At 41.8% G+C, this 18,582-nt stretch overlaps 2 protein-coding genes, 1 non-coding gene and 1 pseudogene across 3 annotated transcripts; all 4 read left to right on the top strand.

Moving 5' to 3' along the window:
* The first annotated feature begins 1,336 nt into the window (after positions 1 to 1,336).
* LOC139642387 (serine/threonine-protein kinase mos-like) lies at positions 1,337 to 2,375 on the top strand. Its single transcript, XM_071517204.1, has one exon. The coding sequence runs from the start codon at positions 1,359 to 1,361 to the stop codon at positions 2,373 to 2,375; it is 1,017 nt and encodes a 338-aa protein (XP_071373305.1). The 5' UTR covers positions 1,337 to 1,358.
* A 1,658-nt stretch (positions 2,376 to 4,033) lies between these two features.
* LOC139642383 (small ribosomal subunit protein uS10) lies at positions 4,034 to 6,685 on the top strand. Its single transcript, XM_071517198.1, has 4 exons — positions 4,034 to 4,167; positions 5,755 to 5,854; positions 6,049 to 6,122; positions 6,460 to 6,685. Exons 1-4 carry the CDS (start codon positions 4,165 to 4,167, stop codon positions 6,640 to 6,642), a joined length of 360 nt encoding a protein of 119 aa, XP_071373299.1. The 5' UTR covers positions 4,034 to 4,164; the 3' UTR covers positions 6,643 to 6,685.
* Positions 5,908 to 5,975, top strand: LOC139642389 (small nucleolar RNA U54). The gene has a single exon (XR_011695043.1). It is a non-coding gene; the product is annotated as a small nucleolar RNA U54 (small nucleolar RNA).
* A 1,658-nt stretch (positions 6,686 to 8,343) lies between the features above and the next one.
* Positions 8,344 to 17,432, top strand: LOC139642388 (kinesin-like protein KIF20A; annotated as a pseudogene).
* Positions 17,433 to 18,582: the final 1,150 nt, after the last annotated feature.

Genomic DNA, 18,582 nt, shown 5'->3' with positions numbered 1-18,582 from the left:
TATTTATTGTCTGGCAGAATAACCTGATTTGATCTTCATACCTTGCTGCTATGAGAGAGAAGAGCTGCAGTCTTCAACTCCAGTGTTTTTACACAATGTAATGAAAGTTCAATAAACGAAAAAGAAGGATCCAACTGTGACTCGGTTTGCTCATTCCTAAAGTTGTTTCATACGCTGAGTGTATCTGTCTACGGCTGTGTTTCTGAAGGTGTAACTTAGGGTTTCTCAAATGTTTTCATGTCATGGACTCCCAAATAAATTTAACTTTAGACTAACAGTCACCATACAGCATTATCTTAAATTACAGCTGGACACCCAACTAAATTTTGTGAGGATTGGTGCACTAACCCCAGTATGTTCCATTATGGGAGAGAGGGCAATGCCAAACTTCATTCAAAAATCTGTCAGTTTAATGTTGCTTACTGGCAATTGTCCACATCTGATAGAACATGATTTAAAAACTTACACAAATTTTAGGTTCTTCTGGTAAATTCAGCATTCAAATGATCAACCCAGCAGCATATTGTAATAAAATCTGAACTTTTCTAACTGGTTAACAGTACTTGCTAATGCCCACCTTGGTGTGTTTTGGTGGGAGAGCTTGGGAGAGTAAGTTGAGGTTTTATTAAAATAAGCACTGCTTGGTCAATTGTATGTACACCTAACCCTAACCCTACCTAAACATTAGATTCGTTATTGTATATGTAGGCCTACAGTAGCCAAGTTACACAACACAGCTTATCGCTAACGTTAGCATTGTTTGACAAACTGCCACTTAATACCTAGCTAGCTACTGTGTATAGTTTGCCTATTAAAAGGTGTTTGTTACCTGTTCAGTTCATGTGTTGGCATTACTTTGATTATAATCACCTGTTAATTTATTACAATTAGCTGTTATTTTCCAACCAAGATGGCCGTGTGGTGATGTAACCAAATATATGAATAGGGCTCAACTTGTCCCATCCCTATGCTCAACTTGGACTAGCTTGAGATAAGTTGTGCCACGGATGGAAGTACACATAGCAATAATTGTTTGAAATACACATCCTTTTGCTGTAGTAGCACAACATGCAAAAAGGTGGGCATTTTACCCTGTACTCTACTGTTCCTCATAACATTCAGTTCCTATAAAGGAGTGAACGAGTTGAACTGAGGACAAGAGAGAGCATTGCGTCTTCCGGGACACTAGGTGGCGGTATGACTGACGGTGCAGCTGTGTGTTTGCACCAGAGGAAACGCCATATGGTGCTGAGTAAAAGTGGTTTGCCTGCAGTCAGGCTGCTCAGTCAGTTAGCAGAGGAGTCTGCACGGTGAACTTGGTGTGCTGGTACTTGCAATGATAGTCGCCTCCACTCAAAATGCCTTCTCCAATCCCCGTGACCCGCCTGCTGCCCAAAGACATTTATCCCTCTCTGGACTTCGGAGTCTGCAGCAGCCCGCTGACCAAGTACGCGCACGACTCAACTTTAAAAGTCCCCGCTCAGCGGCTCCACGGAAGAGTCGCCAGCAGACTCTGGTCTTCTGTGATCCACTGGAAGGAGCTGCGGTCCGTGCAGCCCGTGGGCTCCGGGGGGTTCGGCTCCGTCTACAAGGCGGACTACCTCGGAGAGACCGTCGCAGTGAAGAAAGTCAAAAAGTGCGCCAAGAACAAGCTGGCGTCCCGGCAGAGCTTCTGGGCCGAGTTGAACGCGGCGCACCTGCGGCACAAGAACGTCGTTCGCGTCATAGCGGCGACCACCTGCGTCCCGGCGGACTTGGAAGACGAAAACAGCATCGGGACGATACTGATGGAGTTCGTAGGTAGCCGAGATCTGCAGCAGGTTATCTACGGCTGTGCGGACCCGCTGGAGGCGGACAGGTGGCTCAGGTACTCCACAGACATTGTCCACGGCCTGCGGTTCCTTCATTCCCACAGCGTCGCGCATCTGGACATCAAACCAGCCAACGTGTTGGTCTCCAGCGAGGACGTGTGCAAAATTGCTGATTTCGGCTGTTCTGTGAAACTGGACCTCGGATGCGAGGTGAGCAGCATCAGCCCCCACCTGAGCCACGTCGGGGGCACCTACACGCACAGAGCACCCGAGCTGCTGAAGGGTGAGGGAGTGTCTCCTAAAGCGGATATCTTCTCCTTCGGGATCACCCTGTGGCAGCTGATCACCAGGGAGCAGCCGTACACCGGGGACAGGCAGCACGTCCTGTACGCGGTGGTGGCGTACAACCTGCGGCCGTCAGTAAAGGACGAGCCGGTGTTCCGGTCGGAGCAGGGGCGGCTGTGCGCGACTCTGGTGAGCCAGTGCTGGAGCGGAGAGGCCCGCTGCAGACCCAGCGCCCAGGACCTGCTGCTCCACCTGGACAAACTGCGGGCTTACAACTGACTTTGTTTTAATCAGCTACAGCTGGTAGGACTGATACTGGCCGCCGTTGGTTCAGTATGATGTAGGCTACCAATTTTATGAACGTTTTAGCGTGGCAAACTACACAGCCTGTTGAACTGTGAGCAGACCTGTGTGTATCACGCCGAAATCCGTTCAAAAATTGGCTTTTTGCTGGTCGACGAAAAAGTTCATGCCTCATACACTATGAAGCACTACTTTTCTGAATCATCAGGATGCACTTTTCAATTCGGCATGCATATAATCCATGATGCACTTATTGGAATAAAATACTAACTTTTATAATTGTTTCCCATTGCCCACTATCCTCTGCCACAATGCATTTTTGGTAGAGGAAGATTGTTGAAAGTTAATGTTATTGAACTGAGTGTGTGTGCCGAAGTACAGAGTGGCTCCTAATGATTGAGAAAAGAGAGAGTCATATTTTATGAGGTATGCAGTTGTGCCGATAAGCAAGGCAACTTTAAGATGCCAGATTATGAAATGGAGTTTGGCTTGACACTATGCAGGAATAGAACTGCTTGCAAACTGCTACACTGCAAGAAGTGTTTATCTTAAGAAGTCATTTAGTCTCAGTTTTAAAATCTTACTACCAATGGGGTGAATGTAAGTCCACATGTTTCCAATGCAGTTTCACTTGTTTGAGGAATTTGGCTGTTTGATATCTTGAAACAAGCCAGACATTTCTATTGGTATGAAGAAAATGACATTTGGTTCAAGGAAATTCTTTAAACAAGTTGATTTACAAAGGAAAAATGTGGAATTATCTCACACCAATGGCATAATTTCTTCACTTGTTTGAAGAAAAATAAGCTATAAAGACCGTCTGTTTACTGTATAGGTTAAGGTGTATAGGCTATTGTTTGCACTGTATTATATTAAAGGCCTAAGTCTGTTAATTTATGTTGTCTTGCACTGTAAACTGACGTTTCATATCAGTGTTTGTCATTTAGCCAACTCAAACCTTACAGACTTTCAGTTACTGTGAGGTTTCTAATTGACTTTGTTTTACCCAGTTTTGTCTCTTAAACTAGGAATTTAAAATGTATCGGTGTGAAATGAATTTTTATTTGCCACAAGTTGTTTGTAATTTGAAATTTAACCTTATCCTGCAATGTTTTAGTGTGATGGGATTTCATTAAAAATATTTTTATACTTTGTACTTTGTTTCTGTTTTTCAAAGCTTTATCTCATCCTGTGGACATCACAGTTTCTTAATACATTTTTGAATGGGTTATTTAATGGGTGATTACATTAAATATGCCATACATGGTGAATTATTGGCACTCTTTATAATCCACAACTAGAAACTGATTGTGGATGATTTTATCTCGTTAAACTCAATCAGTTCCTAAACTTGTTTCCCCTCAATATGGCATAACCATGTCCATCTGCACCATATAGCCACAGGTTACATTTTTTTGTTGGGTTATTGGCTAATACAGTCAACTAATACATGATAAGAATAGAAAAGCAGGGGATTCTGCTGTATGAGTTTGGATTTTTAGTGACTGTTTATCAGTAATGTATTTTTTTTTATCAAAAAAAGTTGCTACCGCAGCCACTACTCCAGCCACTAAATGGCGCTGTTTATTTTGGCTCAGTTGTAGAAGAAGAAGAAGCCGCAGGAACCCGGATGAGCGGTACATAAAGGGAAGCGGGCCTCTACTCGTTCTTTTCCTGAATAGCTAACCACGTTGGTGGCGCCCGTTCCTGGCTCACCGCTGTTCGCTTGGATTTCTTCCGAATAAGTCGGTCAGGAATAATAACTATGGTGAGTGCCACTTCAATAAAACTTTTTGATTGACTATTTTACGCGTAGCTTATCTATTACTGATTTGAAAGTTGGCTACACATCAAATGCTATAGAGCTGGTTTGCTAACCCCCATACGTGACGTCCCGCCATACTTCGTTCAAAAATCTGACACTGATGCTGCCTTACTTGTCGGTGAAGATGAATACCTGTCGGAACATGACCTAAGACCTTTTATGAGTCGTTGGGAACCACTCTACAATTCGGCATACATTCAATTCACAAAGCAGCACTTACTTTAATACAATTCCAATTTGTATGAGCGCGTCGCCGCTTAATCTCTTGTCTTCTTTCAACGAATTGCACCGTGGAGGGCGGTAGTGAGCAGTGACTACATTCTAATATATGAGGTTTATTAAAATAACATTCTGCTTCGTGGACCAGATGAAGGCTGAATTTACCAGTAGACCCCCGCGATTTGTCAAAGGTCCTAAGTTATGTTGTATGGTATGAGGAAGCTTGTCGATCAGCATTGAAACAGTAAACTACCAGAGTTTGAAAGCAGTCTCGGGAGAAGGGCCAGTCTGCTAACCTAGTAGTCGATGCTGTACACGTGCTAAGTCTGACTGTAAAGTGGCTAGAAACTTGACGTTATCACGACGGTTGTTTCGGCAATTATCTTAACTAAACGTGAACTAGAACGGGGGTTCAACGTAAAAATGAAAACGCATTACTATAGTGAAATGTTCCCGTATAACGTTGGATGTAACGTGACGTTTGTCAGTAGCAGGCGCTCTCGTGCTCACAAACATTAGCGTGTGCTGCGTTCATGTGCTATTCGTAAACTCTACTACTTCCAAGCGCCGAAGTCATAAATCAATACTACGAATAAGCACTTAACAGTTAAAATGGAGACGCACATCAATGCTAATTATTTATATATTATTTAAATGTTGTATTTTACTTGATTGTATGCATTCTACGTACTCTTATTTTTTATTATTATTCAGTGGGTTTTATTTTCCATCTTATGTTATGCATTCCTCATTTTTTCGTTTTTACTATTAAGTGGGTTTTATTCTCCATCTTATTTTACATTATGCTCATTCTATGTCTATTTTCATGTGAAGATGCATTCTATGTATTCTATTCTCATCTTTCTTATTTTTACTATTATCAAGATTTATGTGAATTTTTTTGTTGTAAAGCATTTTGAGCTGCATTTCTTGTATGAAAGGTGCTATACAAATATTATAGTCATTAGATATGTAGCTAGAATGGGGGGTAAAAGGGGGTTATCCCATTAAACCAAACAGCCTTGGAGCTGCCTAGTATGTAAATCCTATATAAATGTCAAAAGTGATTTGGAACCAAGACAGTTATATTAAAAGCAAGTGCAGTATCTCTTAAATGGGGAGCTCAAGGTACTACGTAATCAAGATTTTTCAGCTCGGTCTGTCATTGTACATTCTAAGTGTTTGTTTACTGAAATGCAAACAAAATGTGGTGGTTGTGACTGAAGGAAGAAACCAAGGAATCATGTGACTGTGACTTCAAAAATAGTTTCTGCCTTTTTGTTAATTGTCCTTTTGCTTCCACAAATGCAGGCTTTCAAGGACACTGGCAAGGCACCTGTTGAGACTGAGGTGGCCATTCACCGCATCCGCATCACACTCACCAGCCGCAACGTCAAATCTCTGGAGAAGGGTAAGTCATTTCGGAGTAGGACATTTTTAAAATGGTTTCTAGTAGCACTGACCTGAGCTATGAGGATAGAAATATGATATTGATAAACTGTGATGACTTTATACGCTATTCTGAGCCAGGATTTCAAAGTACCATGTGGCTGACTGCTGGTTACTGGTGTTTTGTTGACTTTTTTTTCTTTTTCAAACCCTCAGTTTGCGCAGACTTGATCCGTGGCGCCAAGGAGAAGAACCTGAAGGTTAAGGGACCAGTCCGCATGCCAACCAAGGTACTGGAACACCAAATATCTTGGTTTATATTGGTTAGACGGACGTACTGTATGGGTCATTGTCATCTACCTCTGATATAATGCAGTTTGACTACATATTTATTGTTGAATTCATCAATACTACACTGGTTGTCTATGGGAAGCCCTTAACCTGAATTGATTCTAACGTGACTGATCAAACTCAAGCACGCATGAATGTTTCATTGGCAAGTTTTGATGTCCGGTTAAATGAGGCTTTTCACCCTGAAAAGAATACAATTCTGGGGGTAATAATATCCATTTTCCCTCATTTGGATTTGGTCAAACTTAAATCTGGTCTCTCCCCCCCACCCTCCAGACTCTGCGTATCACCACCAGAAAGACTCCCTGTGGTGAGGGCTCCAAGACCTGGGACCGCTTCCAGATGAGGATCCACAAGCGTCTGATTGACCTGCACAGCCCGTCCGAGATCGTCAAGCAGATCACCTCCATCAGCATCGAACCAGGCGTAGAGGTCGAGGTCACCATCGCAGACGCATAAAGCTGACTGATGATGCAATAAAGAAAGAAAAGAAATGAGGAAACTTTGTTGTGTTATTATTTGCATGGCCTGACACAAGTGTGGCTAACATGGAATATTTTGACAGTGTAACAGGCTTAAAAGGTGTTCGTCGTGCTGGAAATTGCTTACACCAAAGTCTTTGCCGCTCAAAATGAGTGAAATGATGGAGGCAAAACATTAACATGCGGAATTGTACAATGAGAAAAATGTTAGTGTCTAGAATTATACTTGTAAGCAGTAGAGAGAAACATTGCAAAGCATCAATTGGTCACAGGCAACAAAGCTAACTCGGGTTGCTGACAAAGTTTACAGTAGACCCATGTCTGTCACTCATTTGAGATCATATTTAATCAACTTGGGTTCTGGGCTGCTCCAGAGATCCTCCAGTAGTCCAATGTACTGATACATTGGTTAAGGATAAACTCATTCCCAAGATGATTTTCTGCATCTTCTTGGTTGCAGTTTAAAATAAAAAAAAATTAAAACTACCACTAGGGGGTGACATACACCAGCATTGCCTGTAGTGACTCCCTGCTGGAGCAACAACTAAACCAAGTAACAGACACACACAGGTATTACACATCCACTTCAAACATGGGATGCCTCTTCTAAAGTATGAGTATGAAAATATTAAGAGGTTTATAGTATGAAAGAAGTGTACAAATATCAAAATATATGCAACATACTATATAACGATATGAAGAAAACAAGTCTGAATTTAGAGGTTATGTGCATTTTGTGCAAAATTTGTGCTGTCACATTTCCAGGTCAGCAGAAGGCCATGCATTGGTACAGAAAGTGACTAGGTGTGCACATGTGTATTGTAAAAATGATTCACTTAATGATGCTACTGCTGTGGACTGTCATCTTCATGCACTTAGTTCATTCAAAACTCTCAAGGGAACGGAAGAAAGCTTGATGAAGTAATGAATGGCATTCCAAAACAAGATATCCACCTTTTGGGGAAAAAAGGTGACAGTAACTTTTGAAAAATGGTTGACTGTAAAAAAACAAAACAAAACAAATGATAGCACACAAACAAGTAGGAGGCTGGAAAGCGTCTTAGCTTCTGATGTTAAGAGATAATAGGGGTTGGGTGCTACAAGAAAAAGATTATTCATGAAGATAAAGAGATCCAAGATACTCTAAAATAGGTTAAAAAAAAACCTTTATGCTATTTGGCTATTCATTATGAAAAGTTAAAAACTGTATCCTGGAGTGCTTTGGATCTATTTTTCATCAAAATTCTAGTACTTTTTAAAGGATAGTAGATGACTAAAGTCCTTGGTTGACAGAATCTGATTGAAAATGTAGCTAACATGCTTAACTAAAAGTAAAATTATTGACTTAAAAAATACTCACAAAAGTACAAGTGCACAAAAAAGCTACCCAATTACAGCAACATGAGTAAATGTAGTTACTTCCACCCTTGGGTGGCAGTAATGCTCCCTCCTCTCCAAACTGGTTGGTTATTCCTGATGATTTGTTGGACTTCTCACCTGCTTCCAATTAAAACTGATTAGAAGTTGCCCTCTGATATCCAGTGGAGTAACGTCAGCAGACCTACCTGTAGCTCTAAAACCAATATTTCTTGTGAAAGTGGTGGCGCTGTCATTTAATGCATGACCTGAATCAGGCACATGCATTAACACAGACTTCCCTGAGCTGTCTCGTCTCAAGATGAGTACCATTATTGATTTGACCATGGAAGAAACAGACCATATGCAGCCTGGGGCAATGGAGTCCACATGTAATGATCTGCCAGCCAGCACTTTACCCCAGCAGGTAATCTTTTTCCATCAGATAATGTTAAGATTCCAGTTCTTGAGTCTTTTAAATGTTTCTGTCCAGTAGCCTTCCTTGATCTTTTTCCTCTTGTTCCACTCCAGCGTAAAAAAAATTTTATATCATCATTTTTCTGTTTTAAGTCATTCTTACACATTTCAAGAGTAGGAAGGCTGACCTAGGATGCCTGTCCAGGTTTCCTTGACTAGATCACTAATTGATCAGAATGATTGAAGCGACCCTAAAATTTCAGCTCTTCTACACTGAGTTTTGGTGTCGGGTCTGACCTTTGTCCTCTGGGTTTCTAGAGTGAAATGCCAGGCGGCGCTGAGCAGCAGCAGCAGACTCTGAGGGTTTACCTGAGAGTCAGGCCCTTCTCTAAAGAGGAACTCTCCGATAACGAGGATCAGGTACAGTATAGCGTCTAATGTGAAAGGTGACATCTAGTCTATTAGTCTAGTTCTCAGCTCAAAATCTATAGTCTAAAAGTGACAATAAATAACTAAAAGCCTCTGAAACAGTATTTAGACCATCATGGGACACTAAAACTCTCTTTTGAAAACAGGGTGATGAGAGTTAGTAGCTCTTTAAGGCAGAGTGACCCAGTCCATCTATTCAATGGTTGGGGACACTCTGGGATCCGTTCCTGCCTTTTTAGATGAAGAATTAACAAAATGTATGTGGTTGGGGAGGAACCTCTGTATCTGTGGTTGACAACATGACAGTCTGCCCTTGCCAGGATGCATGTTTCTATTCAGACTGCAAGTTCTCCTCTCTGTTCCTCAGGCTTGTGTAGTGATGGAAAACAGTCAGACGGTGGCGCTGAACGCACCAAAGGGCTCTGCCACCATGAAGAGCAGCGAGAGGGGCATTGGTCTGCCACTCCACAAATTCTCCTTCTCTCAGGTCAGAAATTTCCTGAGCTTGTAACAGTTGACCTGCAGCCTGATCATATGTTAATAGTCCTCACACACCTTTATTAAAAAAAAAAAAAAAAGTCACAGCCTACAAACATCATTATTTGAGTTGTTAGGATATAAGGTTCTATTTCATTTTTGGACTTTCAAGACTTTCAGCAGTATAGTTTTCACACTATCTGTAAGCTCATAATGCTACTTGTTAGCTCTGTGAAGCACAATCAAGCACTTCGTTTGACTATGCATTCAATCCAGACGGAAATTATGGTATGGTTTAATACAATGTGGTAAAATGCAAGAAATACTTGGTAATAGTTGGTAATCATACTTTTAGTCTGAGTGAAATGACTGATATGTGGCATCATGCTCTAGTTTAGACCCTGGAAAAGAACAATACCAATGCAATTAATCTATTAATGTGACTTATGCCAGGACATGGGATAAAGTCCAGGCTAATTGGATCATTGTAATAATTGCTTTTAGCTGTAGAAGAAGCTGGCTTCACATCTGTCAAAGACGGGATTCTATTTTTCTTTTAGATTTTTGGCCCTGAGACGACGCAGGCTGAGCTATTTGAGGAAACCATCAAAAGCCAAGTGTCCGACTACTTGGATGGGAAGAATGCATTGATATTCAGCTATGGTGTAACCAACGCTGGGAAAACCTACACAATCCAAGGTAAGGATGGGAACACACTGACATTTTGATGATTATCCAGGTTGGTTTAGGCATTTTTCCTGTTGCTGCTGCTGCTAGATGTTCATACTATCTGTGTACTCAAATGCCCTGCTCTACTGCCTACTGGCAAAAAATTAACACTTAAGATAAGGTTTCTTCTGAGATCCATCTCTCTTGTATCTTCTAACATTGGCAGTATCTGTCCTCAAAGTCTGTTTCTAGATGGATGGATGGATGTTTTTAGTTGGACTTCCTAGTATGTGAAATGTGTTTTAGGAACTCCGAAAGAGCCAGGAATATTGCCGCGAGTGCTGGATGCCACCTTCCAGTACATTGGAGGCCACCTGTATGAGGGGATGGACCTGAAACCGTACCTCAGGAACGATGCTCAGTATCTGGGTCCTGACCAGGTCAAGCAGGAGAGGAGCGCCAAGGCTGCCATTTTTTCCTCATTCAAAGAGGTGAGAACTTCATGTCCAATCACTAGATGTTTGTCAGTGGTTCTCAATCATGTGCCACCAAGGCCCAAGAGTCTGCGGAGAGAGTATTCACCGTAGATATGTATTCTTTGTCCCCATCTAGGAGTGTAATCCCCTGAGAGTCAGTGGTAGTTCGGCCATTGGTCTCTCGTTCTTCTCTTTGTCCTGTGAGCAAACAGGTAGCCCACAGCAACTCGACACACTGATCAATACATTCCCCAAAGTCTCCTGAGCCACAGTGTCATTATGATACAATGAAACAGAGGCTCCAGTTGACTAAAACTGAAACTATGCCACACATTGTCTTGCATTGATAAGTGGTTAAAGTTGTCTATTGGGGAGGAAACAAATCCAATTATACCACTAAGATTGATAACATCCTAATGTAGGCTGCAAAAAGTTCTGAAGAAACTAATATCAGGAATCAATCGCCACCACCCAAACCCTTCTACCTGTGGTCATTTCCCTAGGAATATGTGGATAGCATTTTGTATGCATGATTCCTGCTCTCTTCCTCAATTGTTTTTTCTCTCTTTTTCTACCCTCTGTGCACTCTGTACCTTCCTCTCCGTCCAGTGGAGATGGCGAGCAACCCAACAGAACTAGGCAGCAGCCGGTTTGCCTTGTGGGTGGCGTTCTTTGAAATCTACAACGAGAGTGTTTACGATCTGCTGCAGCCTCCCTTGTGCACCAAGTCAAAGAAACGTGCTGCTCTTCGCGTGTGTGAAGACGGCGCTGGGAACACTTATGTTAGAGGTGTGAACACTCATCGCTGTAATTCAGCGACTCATTCATAATTGTCTTGGTGGCTGTACATGCGCATCAGAGCAACTTTCTTTGTCAAACTTTAGATTTTTAAAAGCTTAATCTTAATAGTTAATGTTCTTTTCAGTTTTTAGAATCTTAATATATTTTAATTTCAGATCTAAAGTGGATCAACATCCAGAAGTTGGAGGAAGCCTGCAAACTTCTACGATATGGAAACAAAAATCGAAGTGCTGCATCCACTAAGATGAACCAGTCCTCTAGCAGAAGGTAAATGGCATAATTTGTTTAGTTGGTGTAGCAGTTGGGATTTACTGTCTGCAAAACTCATATGGGCTTTCCATTTACACAGCCACAGCATATTCACCATGAAGTTACTGAAGATTGATGGTACTACAGTTCAAAGGATCTCAGAGTAAGTAGCTGGTAGCGAAAACATCAAAATTCAGATTACGGCTTTGCACCCATATTGGTCTAACCCTAAGTTTTCTTAGTTGCCTTGTATGCCATCACCATTGATTTGTCTTTCTCAGGTTTTCTCTGTGTGATCTGGCTGGCTCGGAAAGATGCAACAAAACCAAGACATTTGGAGAGAGGCTAAAGGAGGCGGGGAACATAAACAACTCCCTGCTCATTCTGGGGAAGTGTATCACTGCCCTTCGCAACAATCAGACTGACAGGTACAGTTGGTAATGAACGTGTGAGAGACAGTTTTTCACCAGATGGACAAAATCTAGGGCTCATACACGGTGCCAAAGGTTTGAACTGATATGACGTGGTTCTCACATGGGGTAGAAATTTGTGTCCTTATAGCAGAGTTCTGTACACACTGAAGTTGGTACTGGCAAACTTTGTTGGTCGTGAGCAAGTGTGCACAGTCTTGAATACCAGATTAAGGATGTTTAACTTACATCTTGATCAAGTATCGAATAGTTGAGAGTATTCACCTTTGCCTCTCTAAATGACCCCCAAACATGAAATTTGATCCTTAAAAACGAGAGGGAAAAGGGCAAGCATGTCAAACAACCTTTCAGTTTGTCTGAAGGTATTTTTGCATTGCTCAAGCCCTCTACTTCTCTCGTGTTTTTGGGCAGGACGAAGAGCAGCTACATTCCGTTCAGAGAGAGCAAACTCACCAAGCTCTTCCAGGCCGTTTTCTGTGGGAAGGGAAGAGCTTCCATGATCGTCAACATTAACCAGTGTGCCTCCACCTATGACGAGACACTCCACGTTATGAAGTTCTCTGCTGTTGCCAAACAGGTCAGTGTGAGAGGAACAGGCATGCTCCTCTGTCACAAATCTTTCTGAATCGCAACAGATCTCCACTAATCTGTGTTGCCTAAACTGTCAGTAGTGTTGTCACATACCAGAATTTTGACTTTGAGACCAAGTCTAAAAGTTCAATATTTACTACAACACAATGGCAAACAAGAACCATCAAGCAGTGTCACAGAAAAACCGCTGTACTGGAGAGCTGTACTCAGGCAAGCAAGACTTAAGTAGCTGTAGTGGAGTAAGCTATAGTGAAGCAATTGAGATTCTGGTCAGACTCGATCACTGGATGGAAAAATAGGGTCCAGGTTGGAAATGGCTGGAGTTGTGCTTTAAAGGAACAATCAGTAATATGGACTCTTTCGTTACATCTAACGGCAGCCATAGGAACTACAACATCTGCAAACTTGTGTCCTCCTCCACAAGTCTCAGCCACAACCTCTCCGACTCGTCCTGTCCCTGTGAGTTACGGTGGCGTGAAACTGACCAAGTATGAACTGCTTTGTGTGATGCAACAGGCACCACCTAGCCTAGTACAGTTAGAATTTAGAAATGTGAAGTAGTAATATATCCCATTGCAAACTGTTATAAATGTTTACAACATCCCAGTTACAAAACTATTAGCGATGCTAAATTGGCTAACCCAGAGGTCACTTCCCCAAGTACCCTTTAGCTGCTTACTAGCAACAGGTTGTTTGTGAGCATATTGGTTGACAGGTATTTATTAATGCGCAGCAAAGCTGTAAGCCTAAGCTACCTCCACCTTTGAAATGCAGCAGTAGTCTTCACTCAGGTTTTGGAGCCTTTTTGGCTTTAGAACAAGGGTTTTTAGGCTTTGTTGCAGAGTTGTCTTGCAAAGCCGATCCTTCAGTCACTATACTTTCTTCCATGGTTATCTAAGGGAGGTAGTTCAGGGGGCGGAGCTTGGGCATATAGTGAAATATCGAGGGGGTGTGGAGAAGAGTACAGGCCGGACTGCTTGTTTAGAAAGTTTGAGATCTCAGCAGCTATTGAGTTAACAGTGAAGTGAGTGGCATCGATCAAGAACACTTGTGAATCCCTGCTGATATATTATGATCATTTTGTGCAGTGAATCCCTGCTGATATATTATGATCATTTTGTGCAACGAACCAGTGAGATATTACTGATTGCTCCTTTAAATGAAGATCATCCCAATTAATGTCGTCTGTAGGTTGTCCAGGTGATTCCAGCCAAGTCTCTGGAGTCTCTGGCTCCTCGTCTGGTCGGTCGCGACGGCAAGCCTCTGGTGAGGGACGGGGTGATTGACAGCCAGGCCCTGGAGAGCTACCTGTCTGAAGAAGAGCTGCTGGATGAAGAGGATGAGGCCGACATGTCCATCCTGCCACAGAAAGTACAAATGCTCTACTCCATGGCATTTATCACACAGAGAATTTTCTGTATATTTGAGCACAATATTATCAATGATGGAACCATCACTCTATACTGTTGACTTTGCTTCTCTGATTCAAACATTTTTCCATATAAATGGAGAGGTGCGGCGACAGTATCTGTAGTATCTGGATTGGTGCCAACCCAGCTCCCATGTATTCATACTCGGATCAGCAAATGAAGCTGTCCTCATATGAATACTTTAAAGACATGTGCTTTGGCGTATACAGTACAATATAGTCAGGGAATAAGATACACAGAACATACTTTTTGTCAGTATGTAAATAAAAATATATGAATATTTATTTTATAAGAAAGGCTTGCATGGCTTGACTCGTATTGTGGCAATACGTAGCATTAGCAATTTAGCCTACCCTTTTAATGTGACTGCATATATCAGGCTACTAACATTGTTACCTTAATAACATTATCTGCAAATGCTAATGGCATTGCCTGTGCTCTTAGTAAGCTGATATAAATATGTGTGATACAAATCCATAGCGCATATTAGTTACTGGTGTCAGAATGATGAAAGTTGCATGGTAATGTGGTCCTTTATTAATATATAACAAAAACAATAGTATGAATGTGTTGTTTTTTTGCCTTGTAATGATCAGACGGGACTTCAGAGTTTAATAACCACACTACTGACACACCATGGCTGTCTACTACTGTAGAGCTTTTTTTTTGGCAGCAATATAATACATGCTTGCTCATAGAGAACTATAGGGCAGCAGGATGGTTCACTTCCCTTATGTGAACATGGGTTTTACCTTCACTCATCGCAAGGTACACACCGTGTGTGACAGCTTATGTTGCCACTCGGATCGAAGTTATCTATATGCTGACTCTTAACTTTCCCAGGAGCTAGTGAATGTGATCGAGAGCCTCCGAACAAAACTGCTGGCCGAGCGGAGAAAAAACCTGGTCCAGGAAATTGAGATCCGCAAGGAAATGGGAGACGCCATGTTACAGCAGCTCATGGAGAGCGAAGAGCTCCGCAGGTATGCTTTGTTCTTCAAAGGGTGAAGGGACAGATTATATTGCTTTTTTGAACGAATAATATGACTGTAGCCACAAACAAGGAAAACAAACCCATTCACAAACGTTCACTGGGCCTTAGGACACACTTTGTATCAAGTTGATCTCTTCCTTGCCCTTGATAAATGTCAACATGAAATCAGTTTTTGTAAATGGAACTTGTGCTTTTCAATGTTGGAAGTCGACAGATGGCAGAGCTGAAGGAGAGCTACCAGGAGAAGCTGGAGAACACGTTTGAGATGTACAAGGATGCTATCAAAGAGCACGCCTACCAGTGTGCTATGAACCGCGTGGAGGACAACTACGTGCCTCTCGACGAGTTCATTGTTGAGCAGGAGAAGGCAGAGGTACGTTATATACAGGGTGTCCTGGGTCATTAGTCTGAAAATGTCTAAAGAAGGCCTGAAGCTATTGGTTTCTTAAATACAGTAATTAGTTCTTAATTTTTCACCATGTTATGCAGATATATTTTCATTTAATTTTGATAGAGATGGTGGTATTGACAGATTCTTTACATTCAGTGATATTTAGGTGAGGCAGAGTTGGACAGTAAACCAAACAAAATGGGGCAAAAGCCATGAAATCTGTGTTTTCACTAAAATGTGAAATGAGACCAGCAGTAGTGTTGGTTTTGTTTTCTTACATTGTATTGCATTACTTCACTTCCACTTGATCACATGATGCATGTCCACTCTCTGATTACATTTAATTTCCTTTTTTATACTGCTCATTTATAGATTCAGAACTCTGATTAGCTATGTTCAATTGGAAACAGGATATTTTGCCGCCTTTAGTCTTGATTTTGTTACATTGGTCTTAAATTAAATTCCAGGTAGAATGTAGTCTTAAACTTGATTTGGCTTTTTAATACCTGCAGATACCCTGTATTAGTACTCTAGTAGCATCCTTATGCTGACAATCTAAACAGTCAGTATCCTCAGATTTTTTTGGTTTGTCATTAAAACATAAAATCTGGCTTTCACACCATCTGTGTAGGCCCTCAGACGTAAGCTGTCAGAGGTGGAGAGCCTCATGTCTGTTCCCAGAACAGAAGCATCTCCAGTTCCGGTGCTGGACCAGTCTTGCCAGACGCAGAGCAGCATCCATCCATCTACAGAGACAGAAGCAGCAGGTTAGCATACTGTAGATCAGATGTAAGTCATTTCTGTTCAGTCCATGGCAAAAACAAACATGCGTTGTGTTTCCAGCGTCGCCTCATTTTCTCCCCACAGGTGACGATCGATGCAAACGGCTTTACAAGGAAAAATGTGCGATGGAGAAAATGTGTGAGGATAAACAGCAGGTAGAAAAGACAAACTTAAATTCTGTAACCCATTTTTATCTTTGGATGAACCTGGTCATGTAAGAGCCTGTACAATTCTATATGATGCATCACAAGTGTTTTGTCTTCCAGTTGATTTTGTCTCTAGAGAAAAGGCTGCAGGAGCTGAATGAAACTCTTCAGAAGGTCAGAGATGGCTTCCTAGAGAAATCGGCTGATCTGGAGGCTCTGCAGAGGAAGGCTGAGGATAAGGTGAGGTGACTCAAAGTAGAAATTTATTTGTCAGAATAGACGTACAAACTTTGGGCTTAACGCAATGAGCATGGTGAACCAAGTAGGGAAAAAAATACATGTTCATGGTGCAATCTTTTGAATTTCGGAAATATCGTACATTTCAGTACTAGTGAGGTTCTGTAGTAATGCATTTCTGAGCCACAAACCTTTCTAGCATTGGCTTACTAGAATGTAAACAATTTCAAAATGTCATTACAAAGTGACGATAATATAATTTGGATGGAGAGCTTGTGAAATTGTTCTGGTCAAGCCGTCTCATTTGTGATTACTACAGTAGAATAAAATGGAGCTAATATCACCATTCATTTTTCTGCCCCACGATGCATATTGTCACATTTTTGTATTGCGATATATTGAATTTTGATACATTGTTCCATCCCTACTCATTATAGTCGTTATGTTGTAAATGTCTTCTTCCTTGGTCTTGAAACGGGCGACAAAATAACAGATGGCACAATCAATGATATCCACCCAGAAGTATGTTTGTTTTGTGTAAATTTGTCCATCTCAGTGGCTGGTTGTAGGCATTTCAGGTAAAAAACTGGGGTGGGAACTATTGCTGTATACTTTGCATTATGATTTGAATATAATCCTCTTTCCCCCTCAAGGCAAAATCTATGGCTGAGCTCCTAAGGGAGAATGCGGACAAGGACAAGGAGATTGCCTCCCTGAAGGCCGAACTCGCCAAGCTATCCCAGAAGTCCCCTGTGCAGCCCAAGACCAAACGAGGCCTGCTCGCCAACATCAGGGAGTCGGTCACTTCCCCGCGGAAGAGTGCCATTGGCCGAACACTCAGGAAGACCGTCAGGGCTACACCGTCGCTGAAAAACAAGCCCAGCAGCTAGACTAGAGACAGTTATAGGATATCTTTTGAAAAATTGCTCTGGACACTTTAAGAATAATTATTTTGTGTGTTTTGTGTGATTTTTAAAACTGTTTTAATAAAAACCAATTACAGAAATATGTTGGAGCTTTAGACTGAGAAAAGCTTTACTGGGGACTACAGGGGTTTCAGTGTGAAAAGTGTGTAGTGTGCCAGGTCTGGTCATTGATGTTTGGACGAGAACATGTTGTAGGGGTGGGCGACCAAGGGTTCTTTGTAGTGAACTGGGACAAAGACATTTGCATGGTGGACACGAGTCCAACCATGGCTGATTATCAAATGCAAGAATGCCAAGTCGCTACTTGTGGACCTTGTGGAGAACGTTCTTCCCAAGTTGTCTTGGAGAGAACGATCTTCTCATGAAATTTTCCCCCCCGTTAACCGGCTCTGTACTGTAGACTACAGCGCTGATCGCCATTGTCGCAATGAATCTTGGGGTTTTCAATTTGTTGTCGTCGGTCAAGTCTCCATCCGATGCATCCTCGATATTTTGAGGTTGGCAAGGAAACGTCCGGGTTTTCTATCTGTCTTCCATCCTGTTCTCTCGTTTTGGATTTGTGCTTCGGTGGTTAGATAATACGTAAAAAAGCACCATGGAGGACACAAGAACACATCCCCAAGAGATTCCTCCACCCTTCCTCAAGTAACTTTGGCAACCCCCACCCCTCCTTCAGGCAAATTCAGTTGGGGAGTCCTCAAAATGCCAGTTGGAGCCACCATGTGAAATTGCCAGGTGCAGCTTTGAGATGACTGCTAGACAATATTTGATAAAGTTATTAAGGGGATGAGTTTGTATTGTTTCAACTGTTTCTTCTTTTGACAGTTTCTCATCCAATCTGGTGACATCATCAGACCTGGGGAGCTCTTGGATCTTTATTGACTCAAGTTTCTTTACACGTTCTGTTTTTGTTTTTTCTATAACCAGCACTTCTAAATCTAGTGAACATTTATTCACATCACAATATACTCCCACCTCAACATGTCAAGATGATATGATTCTTTATTGTTTTAACTTCAGAGCTTTATTTCTTTAAATAAAAATATTCCTGAATATCTGCTCTGGTGACAATATAAAACCTATTTGCTCGCTATAACTCATGTTTGTAGAAAAA

The sequence above is a fragment of the Centroberyx affinis genome, unplaced genomic scaffold, assembly GCF_046629955.1.
Source record: "Centroberyx affinis isolate AG114_WGS23_722 - 3 ecotype Tasmania unplaced genomic scaffold, CSIRO-AGI_Caff_v1 ptg000472l_1, whole genome shotgun sequence".
In the NCBI taxonomy this organism is placed as follows: domain Eukaryota; kingdom Metazoa; phylum Chordata; class Actinopteri; order Beryciformes; family Berycidae; genus Centroberyx; species Centroberyx affinis.
The sequence above is the reverse complement of the archived record's forward strand: the minus strand, read 5'-3'. Positions and strand labels throughout refer to the sequence as shown.

Excerpts from the sequence above, each read along its gene's own strand:
- LOC139642387 (XM_071517204.1), top strand. The coding sequence starts at position 1,359 with ATGCCTTCTCCAATCCCCGTGACCCGCCTGCTGCCCAAAGACATTTAT.
- LOC139642383 (XM_071517198.1), top strand. Across the intron at positions 5,855-6,048 it reads CGTCAAATCTCTGGAGAAGG|TTTGCGCAGACTTGATCCGT; the intron begins GTAAGTCATTTC and ends TCAAACCCTCAG. Across the intron at positions 6,123-6,459 it reads CAGTCCGCATGCCAACCAAG|ACTCTGCGTATCACCACCAG; the intron begins GTACTGGAACAC and ends CCCACCCTCCAG.